The 17,618-nt window shown below is 35.9% G+C and overlaps 2 protein-coding genes across 3 annotated transcripts; one reads left to right on the forward strand and one right to left on the reverse strand.

The window, feature by feature from the left end:
* Window positions 1–300: 300 nt before the first annotated feature.
* Window positions 301–5,733, reverse strand: LOC120268247 (peptidyl-prolyl cis-trans isomerase CYP28, chloroplastic). The gene is given in 3 exon segments (XM_039275687.1): window positions 301–584; window positions 586–650; window positions 5,032–5,733. Coding segments are annotated over 3 exon segments (867 nt in total). The 5' UTR covers window positions 5,690–5,733; the 3' UTR covers window positions 301–440.
* A 5,521-nt stretch (window positions 5,734–11,254) lies between these two features.
* Window positions 11,255–17,388, forward strand: LOC120269156 (aberrant root formation protein 4). 2 transcript variants are annotated; one of them, XM_039276475.1, is made up of 14 exons: window positions 11,255–11,613; window positions 11,694–11,843; window positions 12,251–12,323; window positions 12,793–12,968; window positions 13,073–13,132; window positions 13,243–13,396; window positions 13,494–13,553; window positions 13,690–13,961; window positions 14,032–14,103; window positions 14,811–14,888; window positions 14,965–15,168; window positions 15,878–15,929; window positions 16,548–16,879; window positions 16,953–17,388. In XM_039276475.1, the coding sequence occupies exons 1-13, from the start codon at window positions 11,323–11,325 to the stop codon at window positions 16,766–16,768; spliced, it is 1,863 nt and encodes a 620-aa protein (XP_039132409.1). In that variant the 5' UTR covers window positions 11,255–11,322; the 3' UTR covers window positions 16,769–16,879; window positions 16,953–17,388. The 2 variants fall into 2 exon arrangements, with proteins under 2 accessions (XP_039132409.1, XP_039132410.1); XM_039276476.1 differs by having other exon boundaries at window positions 16,960–17,388.
* Window positions 17,389–17,618: the final 230 nt, after the last annotated feature.

The raw sequence follows: 17,618 nt of genomic DNA on the forward strand, positions 1-17,618 counted from the left end.
CCCCACCTTTATATGCACATGAATATTCTCACAATTAACTGATGTGGGACTAAAGGATCTATTACATAGCATCATCATTAATAGATCCTACAGGTTGAGATCTCAAGTGAGAAAGCCCAAGTTCAGAAGTCTTGTTTCAAAGCAGTGACAAGATGCACTCCAAGTTTACAGAACCACCAGAATTACCTAAACGGATGTTTGAACTTAGAGAACACAATCTTAACTTTCTTCTAAATTTAAAGTAGCTGAATCACATTCTGTATAACAGACTCGACAGGCGAAAATTGCATGTACAACAAGTGAACACAAGTGAAATCTTATGCGTGATAGGACAAAGAAAAATGCATCAAAACCATATAGATGAATGGGAGTTGAACCTCTGAAGGCATAGTTGAGAATGATGAGCTTAAGCTCTTAACAAAGAATACTTACCTCATATGCTATGGTAAACTTGGAGAAAGTGAAGGCTTTGCTACTTTCAGTTCTCCGCAGTCACTGACATATACTGTTTTCAGAGGCCTATTCCACAATGCACGAGCATTCACAGCTCTCTCATCACCAAGGAACTCAGCAAAGTCATTGAAACTGACGGATCCTCTCTGATGGTTTATAAGTAGGAATGGCAGCAATGGAACCGACGACATCCAATCCTGAGATGAATAACAGCTAGTTTTACCATGATGACTGGAACAGAGTACATTAGAGACATAGCATTTTAATTTTGAAATATCGTTGGCAGGTTCAAAAGTAACTTCCTCAAGAAGTTCAAAACTTCTTCAAGAGGTAAATGTTCTAAGGGTGTTAATTTCCTTCGGCTAATTGAGATCCATCTGCTGCATAGTTTTCCGTTGAATGCCAATGAAGACTTTGCCTGGAAGTAGACTGGACTAATGGTCAATGAAAAACTTCGCAGCTGATGGATCTTGTTAGAGAAAAGCCTTGTTGGAAATCTACTTTATTTAACAACTACAAGACCGGATATTATGTTAGCTGCAAACCTGCTATCAAATTTCATGCAGAGACCAAGTGAAATATACTCTAGAGCAGCAAAAAGAATTCTCAGATTTTTACAAGGCAAAAATGACTATGGTTCATGGTGCAAGTTTAAAAATACTAAAAATAATTGGGTTACACCGACAGTCATTGGCCGGTTCAGTAGATAACGTGAAAAGTACTTCTAAATATGCCTACACACTAAGCTCATGAATTTTTTTCATGGACATCTAAGAGGCAAGCCTCAGTAGCACTATCAACCGCAAAAGCTGAGTATGTACTGGCAGCAAATGCAGTAAATCAAGCAATTTGACTGAGAAGAATTCTACAAGACATGGGTGAACAGAAGAAAGAGCCAACAAAGATCTACTGCAACAACGAATCAGCTGTAGTGATGACAAAAATCTAGTCACCCATGGCACATTGCAATCAAGTATCATTCAATCAGAGAAGCTGTTACAAACAAGAAGTTTGAACTAAAGCATTGCAACACCGAAGAACAAGTTTCAACACATTCACCAAAGCACTTCAAAATTTCTTTCCGATTAATTTATTAATTGCAAAATTAACACTCTTCTAACAGTTACTTCCTCATTAAGTCTTTTATTCGAGAAGAAAAGTAATTTTCTCACCAAGTTACTCAACCTACTCAGTAAAAAAAATAAATTAATCGGAAAGAAATTTTGAAATACTCATTAAGGTTTTAAACTTCTTAGCTAGTAAGTAAAGAGAATAGAATATATCACTAGATGAATTAAGAGAATTAAACACATTCTCTCCTTCCAAACACCAATAGATGGACACAGGTTAAAAGTCTATAGGAGCACAGTTATAAGACCTAACAATAAGACCCCGAGAGTTATTTGGAGTCTAAATATATGAGGAACTATTAGGATCCCCTGACCGGAAGTATCAGCCAGGCTGAAATATTCTAATTACATAAGGATATCAAGATTGGTGGTGTAGCCCGATTATAAGGGATTTTCCAGAACTAGTATAGTCTAATGAGAAAAGATTTGCATGCAGGTCTATGGCCATAAAAGAAGGGCAGCAGTATGTTTTTAGTGGAGTCCTTTCAGAAGTATTATAGCTAATGTCGTTTCGTATTTCCCAAGAGTAAAAATGTAATTTTATTCTTCTTGTTTCATGATATATAGAGTTTATACCTAAGGCTATAAACAAGGCTATAAACAATTGGTGATCTTTAGTTGATCTTGACCAGTGGCCCCAACAATGTTTAAGAGTGATGTCCATTCGAGTCAACAAATATGGTTTATCAAAAACCAAAGAATAAGGATAATAAAGACAGAGCAACTAAACATTGGGACGTAAGTGGCTTAAAAAAGAGATAAATCTAGATGTTCCTAAATAATAAGCTGGAAAATCTTCCTAAGACAAAAAAAAAAGGGCATAAATTGACTGTCAAAGTATGTAGCACAGTCACATATCTTTGTTATAAAATTTTGCACATTTCACACTGGGTGTCCTTATCTGAGAACTACTAATGTCTATACCAATGGACATGGACTCTCTCCAGCACCAGTAAGAAATCCATTAATAACAATGTTCCTCCATTTAACTTGTTGTTAATTTTTCTTATCATGAATTGCCTCCTGTCTTCAGTAACACTTATGACAAATATGGTGTGACACTCCAACAACTATGAACACTCAGTGGTATTTGCTATTTTTCCACTACCAACCGATGCTCCCCAAATCTATTTTGATTTGCTTTATCCACAGTCTTCCTAAATGAAAATCTGACAAGTGAGGAGTCATTTTCAACCTGATTAATGTCTTTTAAGGGAATGAATACAGAAGAAAGTAACAAAAGGTTGAGAGTTAGGCCCTGAGGAATTAACTGTAATTGAGTCTAAGCATCATTACCATCATCTTTATTGCCACTGCATTAAAGCTAGAGCCAAGAAAACCAAAGAGGATGCCAGGTTATATAACTTGTATATTGTCTTCTATAATTAGAGAGTAAATCCATCAAACCATAACATCATTTGGCTGAACTGAAGGAAAACCCAATCAATATGGGGTGGATGTAAACAGATCTATTTATTTATGATCGAATTAATTAAAAGCTTTTTGATTAATTAAGATTAAAATTAAGTGCCTTGGCGGCACTTTCCATAAATTCTGAACAAGTATCATTGCATAAGTTTTTGTTAGCAAAACCTATTACCAGAAAACAAATCTCATATATATCCATGACATTCATATGAACATCATCCAGTGATCTTTACAATGTTACTTCCAGGGACACACGAGCTGGATGCACTAAGCTCACATTTTATTTTATAGGATGAATTTCATAACCCCTAACACGTGAACAAAATCGAACAGGTCGACACAATCCATTATTCAGTGATCTTTGATCAGTTACTCTGATGAACTCAAAAAGAACAGCTTGATGCACAAATAACTCCTACAATTCACACATGCTGGCTGTGTTACTTTCATTGACTCATAATGGACAGTTTAATGCATTCAGCTTAACTCGTCAGTGTCTTCATCACACACACATTTTTGCTGTGTTGCTTTCATGGATTCAAAGAGGATCACCTGATGCACTAAGATTACACTCTTCACACACAGGTATTTGCTTTCTCGCACCTACAACCAATGTTTCTAAAAATATATTTTGGTTTTTTTTTTCTACATCATCTTCTTAAGGCGAAATCTGTCAATAAGAGACTTGTTTTCAATCTACAAAGTCTTTATAGACACTGAAGGCAGTAATAAAGGTTACCGTATAGGAAGTATTAAAACTAGATAAAGCCATAGTTCGGCAAGGAGGATAAGAATCAGGCTATGGAACTAAGTTAATGTTACGAGGGGACGAGGCCTTAATTATATAAAAGTTACAACTATATACAAAAATAATTTAATACAGAGACTAGACTAACAGAAGATAGACACATAAGGCAACAACCTACTATATCAAATAGGAAGACACCAAAAACTGCTTCAGGGAATAAATCATGGACCATCCTGACATATCAAACAAACGAAGTGTGCCTGAGTTTAAGCATCCTTATTTACTAAGAGAAGTCATTAAATTATTGGTATTCCCAATCATCAAACAAAGATAGAAAATGGCCTCATAAGATATTATTGTTTCCTAATAGGATAATGCTGGTCTAGAAACTTAATCAAAATCACTTAGAAGCTGCCTTTTCTGATTAATCATTTTAAAAATCAAAAGAGGGTTCTTTCTACAAACACATAATAAGTCTCACAGCATAAGTCCTAGTTAGCAAAACCTCTTATAAGTAAACAAATCATAATGGGCCCACCGTCTGCACAATCCATTGCTCAGTGACCTTTGTTATGTTACTTCCATGGACTCAAACAGCAAACTGATGCACTGAACTCTTACTCTTAATTTTATAGGATGAATTAGCAAAAATTATAACAAGTTCACAAATCTTATAGGACCTTATTATTCATCACTCAGTGATCTTCAATGCATTACTTTCATGGACTTAAAATGGATAGTTTGTTGTACTAAGCTCACACCATTCACTGGCGCGCACACACACACACACACTTGTTCTTTTACTTCTATGGATTTAAAACGGACAGCTTGATGCGCTAGCTTACACACTTCACATACAGACACAACACTTATGCTCATCAAGCCACATTATTTTTTCTGCCCATCTTTTATTCATTGTATCAGATTACACTTGATTATGTTCACACTTGATTATGTTCAATTGGTGGTGTAGTGTATAATAAAGAACTTCTTTTGATTGTTTTGATTTGATGTATTGTTGCTTGTCCATAAGGATATAACATTGATAGGCTGATAGCCTTTTTTTGGGTCCTAGCTCATCTGAGAGATTGATTATCTACAACTGCTTGTATTTTACCCTCAGCTCTACTCAAGTTAGATTCAGCTATTTCAAGAGCTTGTCGAGCTTATTGCGGATCAATGTCAGCAGAAAAACATAGCACATCAAAACTATCATCCATGAAAGCAATGTAGGCAAGGAAAGGAATGAAGATTCAAGTGAAGAGGACTCACCTTCAAGGACAGTCCCGAAGACGATGTTCTGATCATCAAGCCGTGGACAAGGGCCCGGTCCTGTGGTCACCAAGAACTCAACATTATGGTACTCCGGATCAAGCCTAATCTCATCATCATCATCATTCTCCGAAAGGCACAAAGAAAGAGTTCCAGGCTTCCAATGCTTCAACTGAAACGACTGCGAATCCACAGTCTCCGAATTCTTCACCAAATTCGGCGGCGGCCGGATCTCTCCCTTCTCCCGCCGTCCCTGGCGACCGGCGGCGAAGAACTCGCCCTCCAAGATCTTGTGGACTAGAGCTCCGCGGTAAGACGAGGTGGCGCACATTGCCTTGAAGTTTGCCACGGTCTTGGGAACGACCTTGCCGTAGAGGCCGAAGATGATCCTTCCAAGAGGCTGGGAATCAGGGCAGGCGGAGAGGAGATCGGGAGCTAGAGGTCGGTCAGGGCGAAGGAAGGAAGGGCAGAGACTGAAGTCCATGAAGACGCGGTCGGTGATGGCCGGGGAGGGTGGATCTCCGGCAACAGCGGGGAGAGGTATAGGAAGGGTGGCGGTCGCGGCGGCTGCGGTGGAGGAGAGGAGAAGGGATCGACGGCGGATGGTTTTAGGGTTAGGGTTTGAAGGGAGGGGGAGAAGCGGAGGGAGGGAAGCCATGGAGGAGGAGTGGATGGTGACATTGTGAAGAAGAGGATGAGGATAGCGAGGGAACTTTGTGTTGAGATTTATTGTTTACACTTTACATATGGCCAGCTATTATTTGAATTCTTTTTTTTATTTAATTTAATTTTGATCATATATTTATATATATATATATATATAACATATGGTCCTCGGTAAATTCGGAGAGTAAAAAAATGCGGGGCTTGGGTGGCAAGCACGAGACCACGCCAAAGACCTATTGCAATCATTTTTGCTACCGAGAAGACTTGAAGGTAATAAAAGTCTCATACTTTGACCTTAAGCAAGTGGGATTGTACCAGTGAGCTATAAACTCTTTGGCCCCACTGAGTTCCTACAAAATTTCTCCGCATTAATAAATCTATGGTATTTAAAAATAAAATATGTGTTTTTCCCTTATTTTATAGGTTTACTATTTTACTCTTAATATATATATATATACACACACACGTGTGTGTGAGCTAGTGTCATCTACGAACGTTCGTAAATTCTTCATTTTATGAACATTCGCATATCGCCCTCTGATTCAAATCCAAAAGGATTTGATTTTGGATACACATTAACTCTTGTAAACAGTACTTAGTTTTACTGTACTTATAAATAGTAATATAGTGAAAAATCATAATTTGTTTTTAAAATCAATATAAACTTTGAACATTGTTTATGGCATTGTTCCCATACCCATTTCTCTCCGTCTCTTTTCATCTCTTACTTTTTATCAATTACAGACGTTCATAAAACGTCCGCAATTGACGTATTATATATATATATATATGACAAAATTCACTGTTTATATTATTTATCACACATGAAATTCATACTCTCAACCTCCTGTAGGATATACCCATGCAAACATGTTTTATTATTGGGCTATACCAACATTAATTTATGTATGACTACAAGATTTCTCATGCTGAATAAAGCCCAAGTATTTAAAAATGAAATACATACTCATCTCTTGTTTTATAGATTTACTATTTTACTCATAATATATATATATGGCATTGTCCACGTTTATACTATTTATCTCATAAAGAGGAATTCAAACTCCCAACATCCTGCATGGGACACCTCACACTTGTGTAGCCATACTTACTATTGGGGTTATACCAATATTACCATACATATAATATTTTTATTTTACATTTTATTTTTTACTTAACTATGGTAATTTCGTTAATGAAGAGAATAGAGGGGGAAAGATGTTATGAGTCATTTTCTTCTTTTTTTTTTGTGGAAATTGCCAAAAACACGCTGTAAGTTCTTGATATTGCTAAAAACACGATTAGTTTTGCTGACTCCTCAAACAGCCCTTCCTTTGAATCTGATGATTTTTTTAACCCCCCAAACATCTAATAGTGATTGATAGAGTTAATTTGGAATTTTTTGGACGAAATTGTCCCTTGCGTGGGAAGTTATGGCAAGTGTGACAGGGTTTGACTATAATGCCCTTGGAGTCAATGAGTTTCTATTTGAAAATGAAGCTTTCTATTTAAAATATGAGGTATGAGGTTCTGTTTAAAAAATGAGTTTTCTGTTTAAAAAATGAGTTTTCTATTTAAAAAAATGAGTTTTTTGTTTAAAAAAATTGAGTTTTTCTGCTTTAAGAAATGAGTTTTACGTTTAAGAAAAGAGGTTTACGTTTAAAAATGAGGTCTCGTTTTGAAATGATTTTTGCTTTTAAGAAATGATTTTTCTGTTTAAGAAATGAGGGTTTTGTTTAAAAAAATGAGGTCTCTGTTTAAGAAATGAGTTTTTGTGCGTGTATTTATCACCCCCAAAAATCTCTTTATCAGCTGATTGAGCTGGGCAGTGAGGACAAAGCATGCTACCACAATCACGATCACGTCTGCATGAAAAATGGGATTTCATGTTCGAGAGAAAAAGGTGCAACCTTTCGATGCCTTCGCTCGACGAGCGAGGAGCATCGCGGTCTTCCCCGAGGTCGACGACGACGAAGATGAAAGAGATGAGGTCGACGAGCGGGGAAGGCGATGAAGACGAAGACGAAGACGGCGAGATCGCACCCTCAGTCGGCGCCGCTTCCTCCCTCCGTTCCTCGCCACCGACTTAGGCACCATGGATCCAAAACCCCGGAATGATCCCTAACCCCTAACCCTATTGCTATCCATGATGCGAGTCTCCGCATGATCGAGAATGGTTCCGCTCGAGTTCAGCCCGTCTTATCCGACGTCGCCACCGAAGACCTCACCACTCCGACCGCCGAGGAACGTCGCCAACCGGATCGCCAACACCGATAAAAGATTTCTCCTTTAAGACTCCCACGCGAGCAGCTACCTTCGAGATCGCTCGCCCGGATCCGGAGCTCAGCGACTCAGCCGTTCGCGAGATCGACGACGATGAGATACTCAACGTCCCTACTCAATGAGGTCTCTGTTTAAAAAAATAAGCTCTCGTTTAAGAAATGAGTTCTCCGTTTAAGAAATGAGTTCTCTGTTTATATGCTTGTTTGTCTTTGTTTAACTATCGATGTTTCGTTTAATATATTGCGCTTACGCTTTAAAAAAAGTGCTTAAATATCGTTGTTTCTATTTAAATATGTACGAGCTGCAACCTTTCGACGCCTTCGCTCGACGACGAGGAGCATGCGGTCTTCCCCGAGGTCGACGAGCGAAGAAGATGAAAAGAGATGAGGTCGACGACAGGTGGAAGACGATGAAGATGAAGAGCGAAGACGGGCGAGATCGAACCCCTCATCGACGCCGCTTCCTCCCTCCGCTCCGTCGGCATCGACTTAGGCACCATGGATCCAAACCCCTGAATGATCCCTAACCCCTAACCCTATTGCTATCCATGTTGCGGTCTCCGCAATCGAGAATGGTTCCGCTCGAGTTCGACTTCCGTCTTATCCGACGTCGCCACCGAAGACCTCACCACTCCGACCGCCGAGGAACGTCGCCAACCCGGATCGCCAACGCCAATAAAGATTTCTCCTTTAAGACCCCACACGAGCACGCCACCTCCGAGATCGCTCGCCGGATCCGGAGCTCAGAGACTCAGCGTTCACGCGAGATCGCCCGACGATGAGATACTCGATGTCCCTACTCATGAGGGTTTCGTTTAAAAAAATGAGGTCTTTGTTTAAAAAAATAAGCTCTCTGCTTTAAGAAAATGAGTTCTCGCTTTATACGCTTGTTTGTCTTTGTTTAACTATCGATGTTTTCGTTTAATATATTGCGCTTACGCTTTAAAAAAAGTGCTTAAATATCGTTGTTTCTATTTAAATATGTCACGAGTGGCCAAGATTAATTGGTTTTTATATCCGGGATTAATTTATCATGTAAATATTTGTTTTTTTCCTGCTTTAAATATTAATGTTTTTTTGTTTAAAAATGAGTTTTATGTTTAAAAATGAGGGTTTCTCGTTTAAGAAATGAGTTTTCTGCTTTAAGAAATGAGGGTTTCTGTTTAAGAAATGAACTCTCTGTTTAAGAAATGAGTTCATGTTTAAAAATGAAATTTCTGCTTTAAGAAATGAGTACATGCAAAGAGTAATGCAAAAAGAATGAAAAATGTATGCAAAAAGGTTTAAGAGCAATGATGGAATTTCATAATGCAGGGGGTAAAAAGGAAGTGAAACAATAAAGGAAGGGTTGTCTGAGGTATGCAAAACTCACAGGGGCTGTTTGGGAAGTTTTGAAATTATCGAGGGGTAAACAGTAATTTTCCCTTTTTTTTTTCATTGATGGGAAAATAACTCCAAATTGAAGATGAGATTTACTTTTGAATGAATTAATATTTTTTTAATCATGAATGAATTAATATTAATTAAAATAAATATTAAATTTTTTTTTAAAAAAATATATTTATTAATATTTATATTTAAATATATTTTTAAATAATTAATTTTAACAACCGGAGTTTGTGAATTTTTTTTCTTTTCATGTTTATTTTTTAATACAAATTTAATTTCAAATTAATAATAACCGGATATTTTAAATGTAATAATAAAACGTGTGTGGTTTGTCTATAGTTAAAAAATTATAAAAAAAAGGGTTATATTTTGAACCCTCCGATTTGAACTTATGGTGAAAATAAAATACCATATTAATATTGTGGTTAAAATATCAAAATTGTCCCCTATTTTATGTTTTTAATCCTTTTAGTTCCTCTAATATAAAATCCGCTCTTTTGATCCTCATATTTAAAAAACACATTTACATTATTTTTAATGAACTGGAGGGACAAAAAATGACGTAAATGTGTAAATACGATAACCAAAAGGGCAGATATATCTACGACAGAAATGTGCAGGACTAAAAGAGTGGATTTTATATCATCAATAAATGAACTAAATTTCAAGTGCCTTAGTGGTTTGGCAAAGACAGTTCTACTAATAACTTGTAATTAATTTAGAACACCTTCGTAGTTTAGCAAGGCAGTTCTTCTAATAACTTGTAATTAATTTAAAACTAAATTATAAATATTTTCATGTTGTTGCAATAATAATCTACAATTTATTGATGTTTATATTTCAACGAAACAAATTTTCATCTTAATTTAAAATTATCAATATTTTTTAATTATAAATACTTTTGAAATTATAATTTGCTTTTAAAGTTTTGGTACAAAATTAAAAACAATTATAAATATTTTAATATCATTATAATATTATATGATTTAGATAGGAAAAATTTTTTGAGATAATACCCTCAATTGGTCCCCTATATTTTTTTCTCTCTTCTTTTTGGTCCTCTACTTTCGAAATGCTCTCGACTAATCCCTTCTCTTTTGAAAATGTACTATTTAGTTAAACATGCTCATAGGGTCCTCTACTTTTGAAATGCGCACCACCCTAGCTCCTAAGTGGGCACATTTCTAAAAGTAGAGAGCCCATGGAGCATTTTTAACTGAGCACATTTCTCAAAGATAGTGACTAGTCGGAGCATTCTCGAAAGAGGGACCAAAAGGGAAGAGAGAGAAAAGTACATGGACTATTTTGGTGATTATACCAAAATTTTTAATGAGAGCGTGGCATGAGACTTTTCTACTTTAATATATATTAATATAATACCCAAGTTATGCATGGGAGATATTAACATGTGATAAAAATAATATTCATCCCCAATATAATTGTCATGATTTTAATAATAATAGTTGAAACTTAATTAAGTATATCGTTACTCAAACTTTTAAAAATAATACAGTTAATTTAAAATTTAAAAATTATTGAAGCTCTTCAACCATATTTTTATATTAAAGTTTCATCAAATTTTAAAATTATCCACGTTTTTTTAGATTATAAATATTTTTAAAATTATAATTTACTCTTAAAATTTGGGTACAAAATTAAAGATAATTATAAATATTTTAATATTGTTATAATATTATTTGATTTTGGCTTTAAAAAAAACTTTTAATGAGAAGTTGAACAAAATTTTAACATAATCCAAACTACTTGAACAATAAGATAATAAGAGTTTAAATCAATAGATATTGAAAAATTAATGTTTACTTTTTTTTTCAAAAGTATTTATTAAAATATTGGTGCTAAAACCTGACTTCCAAGTCCACTTCCAACACTTCCCGACTTACAAGCCCACTTCCCCTCTTTCTCTCTCTCTCGTTCGCTTGCTCGATCTCTAGCTATGGACATCGCCGGAATCCACGTCGCCGATGACTCATCGCCGTCCATCTTCAACCGCCTTCAAGTCTCCCTCCAAGTCGCCGATGCCTCATCGTCGTCCATCTCCAACAGCCTTCAAGTCTCCCTCCAATCCATCCACGATTCCTTTGAGTCCGGCGACTTCCGCCGTTCCGACGAGGCCATCGCCTCCACCATCGCCCTCCTTGACTCCACTGCCGAGTCCTTGTCTTCCGACGCTGAGGAAGCCCTCTCTTTTATTCTCAGCTACCTTTCCTCCTCTTCTTCCAGCCAGGTATGTTCTCCTTCTCAAGCGATCCATTGATTTTATGGTAGTGTTTGTTCGAGTGTTGAAAATCTTCATTTTGGTGTCAGATGGTGGTGGAGGCGCTCTCGCTTGAGTTGCCGAAGGTGGTGGTGAGGCTCGCTGGTTTATCGGATGAATGCCGTGCGATTGCCGGCGCCATTGTTGATAGGTTGGTTTCGGTTTCCAGCGCCCGCGAGATGCTTGTGGTCCTCTGTGAGGTGGGTTCTTTAGGTGTTTGATTGAATGCCTCAGTGAACAAGTCTTGTTGCTTGATAACCTTTGCTTTTGATGCTACTCATTCATTCTTGTTTTCTTTGCATGGTTTCTCGGATTGAAAGTGTGGGAATTGAGTTTTTATAGAAATACACATTGAGTTCAACTTGTGTTGAAACTGCATTAAAACTTCAGCTCATGTAAAAAGCCCCTTTCATGCTGTGTGAAAATTTTCTAGTTAGTACTTCAGTTTGTTGTGAATTCATGCAGAATGGTTTGATTCATCTGTTGTTGTTTTTTTTACCATTTATCCGTTTGATATTTTGTCATTTTAGTAAGTTTTTCCTATGCTGAAATTCTTGTATTTGACATAGTTTTTTTATCTCCATAATTGATCTCCAAAATGGTCCAGGCGTTACATTCCCATATCAAGGTTTCCAAAGCTCCGATTGATCACATTCTACTTTTAAGCAGACTCCCAAAAGGTGAGTTATACTTGATAATTTGAATATTATTTTGCATTGTGTTAATAAACAAATTGTGAAATGATCAAAGACAGATGTAGATGACCATGTAGTTGTTAGTGACCTAATTATAGCATTCTAGGTGTTGTAATAATAGATATGGCACAAACTATGAGTAAAACTTAGCAACTGCAACTCAACTTATTTTGATTGTATCTGTTGTGTCTCAAAGTGTTGAATTAGTCCGTCATTTCCCTAAAGTCATTGTAAACGGTGTATTTCATGCTTTTTTCTATAAAAGTATTATAAAACAAGTTTGCTACCATATTATTTGTCTGCTTCTATTTTTTGTAGCTTGCTAGTGTCTAATTGATAATGATACTAAAGTCCTTGTTTTGCAGATTGAGGTTTTATTTTTAATGATTAGGATAGATGCTGTTTTAACGAAGTTATTTTATTTTATTTTATTTTGTTATTTCTTTGGTTTCAGTATTAAATTGCACACAAAGACATCATGTGCAACAAGTAAAAGCGGCACTTCCTGCTGTTCTTGAAGTTCTGTATGCTATATCTTCAGAATCTGATGAAGAAGAAGACTCTCTTTATGACTTGTTTTGTGAATCAATTCTTGTTGGCAGGTCTATCCAAGCACTATGCCAAAAATTGGTCTGTGCTTTTTGTGTAGTGACATTTTTATACCTTTTGTCTCTCTGGTCCCATATATGAAACATCAAAATTCTCTAATTCATCTTTTCGTCTCCCTTCTGTAGGATGGAAGAAGGAAAGAGGAACTTTGTGCTATTCTTGGTCTCTACGCATTACAAAGCATGGTCAGGAACTAACAAACATGGAGTATATTTAAGGTTTCATGAGGATCTTCTTCATCGCGTACTTACCATTTCTTTTCTCATGTGGTTTATTTTCTGTGTTCTAACTTCAGGCATTGATATCAAGAAGCAGACTAGCTCATAATACATCAACTTGTGTAGATGCTATTAAGCAAGTTTCAGAATTTCTTCTGTTTTGTGGTTTATCTTATGTTGATCTTTTGGCTGGAACTGCTGTTGATGCACTTATAAGCAAGATCTCAATAGGTGTTTCCCCTCCCTTTTTTTTTTATTTTTTTTTGCTTTCATGTCTTTTTTTTTTATTAATATTTGTTGTCTCTAACATGTCATCCATAATGATCAGAGGATGGTGACGATTTCATGACCTGCTTCTCTTTTAGCATGATTGGGGCATCACTTGCAGGTATATCCTTACTATATGTAATTGTCCATGATATTTAAGTTGAAACATGACCTTTTGGTGTTTGGAGAGTACTACATTGCCCTTTTTTTTCTAATGAGTCTGATTACTTGTTTCATTTGCCTGAGTTTTGCTTCAGTGATGTGGGGCCATATCTTTGAAGAAGTTGCAAAAGCTGCTGGGGAAGAAATCATCGCTGCTCTGAACATTCTACAGAATGACAATGCTAAAAGATGGCAAGCTATAGGCATGTTCAAGCATGTTCTTGCATCAATAGATTACACTTGGGAAATAAAACTTCAATGTATAGAATTATTATCTAGTATTCTGGATGGAGGCAATTCTGATGAATCTAGTGGTGATGAAATACAATTCTCTTCCTTTATGACTACTATTTTTGCTGCTCTGCAAGTATGTTTTCTGTCTTTCTTTTTAAATGATACCTCTGTATTACTTTTTATTCAAAACCTGAATGTTTTAGGGTATTCAACAATTTATTATTGGAGCTTCCAAAGCATCATCCAGGAAGAAAGCATTTAACACATTTCAAAAGGTACAAATACTAAAAGCATCTTGCTTTCTATAGTTTCTATCCTAGAGGATTGCGTAACACTTAAGTTTCTTAGAACTGACCTGCTGGGGAGGTATTCAGTGACTTAGATGTATTCCCTCACTTGAAATTTGTACTACCTGTCAATTAGTTTGAAGATTCATGAGGAAGATGTCATCACATTTGCCTGAGGACTGGCCATCTTATCTGTTTTTAACTAGGGGTATTCCGTTTTCTGTTTGTTTTTTTAAAGTTCAACATCTCGTACCCTTTTAAAGTAGCAGCACTCTGCACACCTTATATTGTTTTCTTTCAAAATCACTATATTATCTGGGCTTGTAATTTGAAAGCTTGTGCTGCTTCTAAAGGAAAGAATTTTCCCAATATATGATTTTCCTTGATTTCTCCCATTCAAAAATCTGACAGGCCCTCAGGATCACATAATTGAATGTAACATTAGTGGACTTCTTTGACATTGAGTGGCTTAATTGGGATGTCAGTTGGGCTTGAAGAGCCAAAGATTTGATATTTATGTGAAAGGAGTTATATATAATTTAAACATTCTTTCAGGTTTCTTTTACATTTTTTATGATATATTCTCATTTGTTAAAATAATTTTGATCTGTTAGTTATGCTTTAATGGTGAAAGCTTTCCATTTTTATTCTGTGAAATGTGTCTTACATTCTTTTCCAAATATGCCTGTCATCAGGTACTTTCAGATATTCCAACTTCTTTCAGGTTGGACATGCTAAAGGCGCTTATTACAAACAGTAATTCTCCCTCCATGGTAAGCTTCTTCTACTTTCTATCCAAAACTCTGTTATTTCTTTGCTTACTTTCCTGATTATGAGATTTCTATGTAGATTGCAATTCTAATTGATATAGTAAGGATGCAAATGGTCATTGAGAACAATCAAGGTAACAATTCAGCAAGAAATCAAGAAAAAAATCAGCAAAACAGAATGATCTGTTCACCATTTTGGAGTTATGGTGCCCTTGAAATGGTGGAGTTGGTTCTAAGACCTCCCAAAGGAGGGCCTCCCACCCTTCCTGAGGATAGTGAGGCGGTACTACCCCTTTGTCAACTTACAGTTCCAGTGTTTTGATATATGCTTAGATTATTTATTCTCTTGTGAGTTTTTATTTTTATACAGTTGAAAGTTATTGTAAATTTTATCTTCCATTATTATTGAATTATTATTGATTGATAACTCGTGAAGTATTTATAAACAACCTGATCTACTTTGGAGTTGAGCTAAATGACTGTGTCTTCACTTAAATTGAAGGCCTTCTTTATACCTGCTCTGTTTTGGTGTCATGAAACTTGTCTGACATTTAGAAATCAGTAATAATATGCTACCTATATTTTGGTAGTGTCTATTGATTCTATCTGGAGTTGGATTAGATGCATTGAGGAGTTATGGAAAGGACTCAATAATTTAAATTCGGGTACCAAAAGCTTTGAGTGTTCAAATGTTTGAACAGAATAGGGTTGTTCTACTTTTCTTTCTTTTATTTTGTTGTTAATGTTCTTATATGTAGTACAGTAATATATTTAAGATACAGATGGTATATATAACAAAGCTGAAGTCAAAGAAATTTTTCTTTGCCTTTCAAGGGGGAATAACTTACAAAACAAATTTATGTGATAGTGGTGTGATCTATTTGAATTTATTCATCCATTTTCTTGTGTAAATTGTTTCTAGAACTGGATACCATTTATGCTGCAATTAATCGCATCCTTGACAATTCATTCACTTGTTTCTCTGTCCACAGGTCCTGTCTGCTCTCAACTTGTATAGATTCATATTGATTGCAGAATCTACAGGTAAAATTTATGTCGGTTGCTAGTAGTAACAATGCAGCACAAGTCTATTTTTCTTTATCTTTCGACATTTCTTGGTTTTTATTTACACTGAAGTTAAATTTCTTGGAAATTTCACTTCTACAGTATTCATTAGTTTAACATTTAGATATGCAGGCCAACCTGAAGGGTATGATTGGCTTTTGACAAACAACATTGAAATGGCTAATGTCTTGAACATTCTATGAATTATTTGTTATTAATAGGGAAACTATATAACAGAACATCCATAATTTTAATTGAAGCATGCAAAGCTCTTTGTCAACCTTCTAATTATGAAATTTTTTATGGACATTTACAGCATTCATTTTGGCCCTTCATTCTTCTGCATCGCTTCAGCATAATCCCTACTTAAATTTTTTGGAATTAATGGGCATTGTCTTCTTGCTTTCTTTGGTTTCTCAAAGCAATGCTGACATCTTTAATTGACGAAATTTTATAGGTTTGTAAGTCCTTGTATGATCAGCAATATAGAGGTTTTTGATAACTAGTTATACCATTGTTCTGGGATTAACATTTTCTCACATACTTCACAACATTATCAAGTATTACAACTTCATGATGAACTATATTATTTTATAGGAAAAACAAACCGCACCGGTGTGATGTCGCCAAGTAATTTGCGGAAGGCCTATGAAAAGTGGCTTCTGCCTCTCAGGACACTGTTATCAGGGATTCAATCTGAAAATGCTGAGAATGACAGTGAGCTTGCTGATAACATTCTCTGTGCCCTGAATCCTGTTCAGTTTGTGTTGCACCGTTGCATCGACTTAGTTGAAGAATGCATGAAAAGTCAATCCTAAATAAATTATCCTAAAACTACATACTCAAGAACAAAAACAAAAACAAAAAAAATGAGAAAATTATTGCTTCAAAGGGGTTCCTCAAAGTTGTCTTCAGGTGGAGCGCAAAAGGTATATTTACTGGTTTGTATTTCATCTTTAGAAATCTTCTCTGATTCTTCCTAAAACACATAGTAATTCACAGAATGCAGGGACAAGGAAGAGAAGCTCTGTGGCACGGTAATGGTGACTAAAATCCCTCCTCAAGAATATCTCAAGGGGTATGATATCGATGGACGAAGCACGGTGGCCATGAAGCTTGCAAGCACAGTTGCGGTGGTAGGGCCGTAGATCAATCTCCGGGCTTGAAAAGGTGATGCATCCTGCGAAGATACATCGGAGAATAAACATTGTTATTTTTATATTGTAGAAAGAGGGCTTCCGAGTTATTGGCTTGGTTTGATAGACATTGGTATTTGTATACTTGCTGTTATTGAGGCTTAGAGAATAATTTCAACCATTCTTGTCACCTTAGAGTTGAGTTATTTGAATTAGTTTGCTGAGGTTTCCAGGTTTGTGTGAATTGGATGTATTTGTTTAAAAGAGAATAAAAAACACAAAAGAGTGTCTGATTATGTGAAGAGAGTGGTTGGTTTCATTCTCTTTGATTATTCAATGCAGGGTTTTCTTGTATCTTGTATTTGTAAAATGACAAGATGGATGTATATATATTTATATAGTAAGCCGCGACATCTACTAACGTTTGTGTAAATAAATAGTATTATTGCGTTATTGAATAGTCTGTCCGATCATATCGTCATCGTAATTCAATCAATCACAACTGTTCAGCTCTATTTTTACTAATTTCTAC

The sequence above is a fragment of the Dioscorea cayenensis genome, chromosome 9 (genome assembly GCF_009730915.1).
Source record: "Dioscorea cayenensis subsp. rotundata cultivar TDr96_F1 chromosome 9, TDr96_F1_v2_PseudoChromosome.rev07_lg8_w22 25.fasta, whole genome shotgun sequence".
Classification (NCBI taxonomy): Eukaryota; Viridiplantae; Streptophyta; class Magnoliopsida; order Dioscoreales; family Dioscoreaceae; genus Dioscorea; species Dioscorea cayenensis.

Coding starts and splice junctions, on each gene's coding strand:
- LOC120269156 (XM_039276475.1), top strand. CDS start 11,323: ATGGACATCGCCGGAATCCACGTCGCCGATGACTCATCGCCGTCCATC. Junction 13,133..13,242: donor TCTACGCATTACAAAGCATG/GTCAGGAACTAA, acceptor TTCTAACTTCAG/GCATTGATATCAAGAAGCAG. Junction 15,930..16,547: donor ATTGATTGCAGAATCTACAG/GTAAAATTTATG, acceptor ATTATTTTATAG/GAAAAACAAACCGCACCGGT.